The 1912-nt window shown below is 39.0% G+C and overlaps 1 protein-coding gene across 2 annotated transcripts in view; it reads left to right on the top strand.

Moving 5' to 3' along the window:
* The first annotated feature begins 943 nt into the window (after positions 1 to 943).
* LOC125742450 (ferritin, middle subunit-like) overlaps positions 944 to 1912 on the top strand; it is a 33368-nt gene continuing 32399 nt past the window's right edge. The window contains exons 1-3 of one of the 2 annotated variants that reach the window (XM_049014461.1): positions 944 to 1225; positions 1396 to 1542; positions 1701 to 1826. In XM_049014461.1, coding sequence (XP_048870418.1) covers positions 1124 to 1225; positions 1396 to 1542; positions 1701 to 1826 — 375 coding nt within the window. In that variant the 5' untranslated portion in view covers positions 944 to 1123. The remainder of the gene's footprint in view (positions 1226 to 1395; positions 1543 to 1700; positions 1827 to 1912) is intronic. The other variant, XM_049014460.1, reaches the window with a different exon arrangement.

Here is a 1912-nt window from a genome sequence, read left to right as displayed (position 1 = left end):
ATGCGATCAGGAACCTGGGAACAGAACATGCTGAGTCACGATGACCAAATATTTTTCTTTTTGTTAATCCTGTAGTCATTTCTGGTTTAAAAACTGAGAAATGTGCAAATACTAATAGCAGTAAAAAATAATGAAATCATTTACTAGTGTTATGTCGTTAATAGATGTTTTTAAAAAATAATTTTGTGATGCTAGTATTACACTCACTGTCCGGAAGGTAATTAATGAGACCTCGGCATTCTGCCTCACCTAATGCCGATTCACCATGAGTAGCAATTCTTAAAAATGAGCTATTCAATAACAATTCCTGTTGGGAGTTGGCCTTTTCAAAAGCGCAAGCATGAATAGAAACTCAAAATTATATAATTATTACAAAATGAATTATTTTCTAATCATATCTAAAAGTTTGACCGTTTTGATAAATATTACTTTAAATAGCAAACTGCCATGTCAACAACATGCACTCAAGTCTAATAACAAATTTCAGCTTTACAAACACAAGGCAAAGGCTAATTTCCTAGGCGTTTATATCTAGGTTTTTATGTTGTGGAAATATGAGAAAAATGTTATTTAAAAGCAAAGCATTTATTTCAAAAAGTGTTGTTTTCGATACGTGTTGTTTTGATGACGTGATACTAACAATGAAGTGAAGCAGTTTTCATTGTTGCCTCGCCTGAAAAATGCGGAAAGGCAAGACCAGGAATATGTTTGTATTGTAATGATAACATGTAATTAAACCAATATCTAATAATTCGAATATACACTCCCTTTAATTTAAAAATGTTTTTAGATACCTAAAAAAAAGATTCCTTATCCCGTGACTTCTCTATGGGGGCCCTGGTGTTTTCTTATTGGTTGCTTCCCAAACCCTTTCCGTTCATTTCATTGGCTGTTTGTCTTTGCCCCTTAGACGCTGACGTCAGCTGGCTTAAACCCTTAAAATACAGAGAAGGAGCAGCAGCCATTTCAGATCGTCGGGGATTCGCAGGGAAGTTCTTGCTTCAACAGTGCTTGAACGGAACTTCTTCGCTTACCAGAAGCTCAGACTCCTGTCGCATTCTTATAATCTAGAGGATTATATTTTTGTACGTTTAGTTTTCTAAAAAACAAAAAACCAGCAAAGATGGAATCTCAGATTCGTCAGAACTACGATCGCGAGTGTGAAGCCGCCATCAATCGCATGGTCAACTTGGAGCTCTATGCTTCCTACACTTACCTGTCTATGGTGAGTCACTTGTTAGCAGTCTTCCTCTCTTTTTTTTGTAATGTTTTTGTGAAGTCTGTCTGGCTGACTTTTTCGAAAACATGAAAATCTCGTCGGCTGACCGTCATATTTGTTCGCGTTATGCGGTGGCTCTTGTTCTCACTCTTATAATCCTTTATCTTCCTATACAGGCCTACTATTTTGACCGGGACGACGTGGCGCTGCAGGGCTTCTCTCATTTCTTCAAGGAGAACAGCGAGGAAGAACGGGAGCATGCCGATAAGCTGCTCTCTTTCCAGAATAAGAGGGGCGGACGCGTCGTCCTGCAGGATATCAAGGTGGGATAACAGAAATTAATTGTCCTCGTAATATGTAGTGATTTTTATATTAAGCATCTTAAATTAACCACAACTTCTATCAGTATGACGTATACTTTGGCTTGTATACCATAGTACATTTAATGTGTAACCCATGGTTTGTTCTTTGTCTTGTTCAGAAGCCGGAAAGGGATGAGTGGGGCAGTGGTCTGGAGGCAATGCAGTGTGCCTTGGAGCTGGAGAAGCGAGTCAACCTAGCCCTGCTGGATCTGCACAAAATCTCCTCTGGAAAAAATGACCCTCATGTGAGTTGAAGCTATCCTTTGAGTTCTGCATCTCTCAGGTGTCGTTATGTTCTGTGTGTACTGACTCCTCTCCTTTTTCTCCTCAG

The sequence above is a fragment of the Brienomyrus brachyistius genome, chromosome 5 (assembly GCF_023856365.1).
Source record: "Brienomyrus brachyistius isolate T26 chromosome 5, BBRACH_0.4, whole genome shotgun sequence".
Lineage (NCBI taxonomy): Eukaryota > Metazoa > Chordata > Actinopteri > Osteoglossiformes > Mormyridae > Brienomyrus > Brienomyrus brachyistius.
This window is presented reverse-complemented; position numbering and strand designations above follow the sequence as displayed.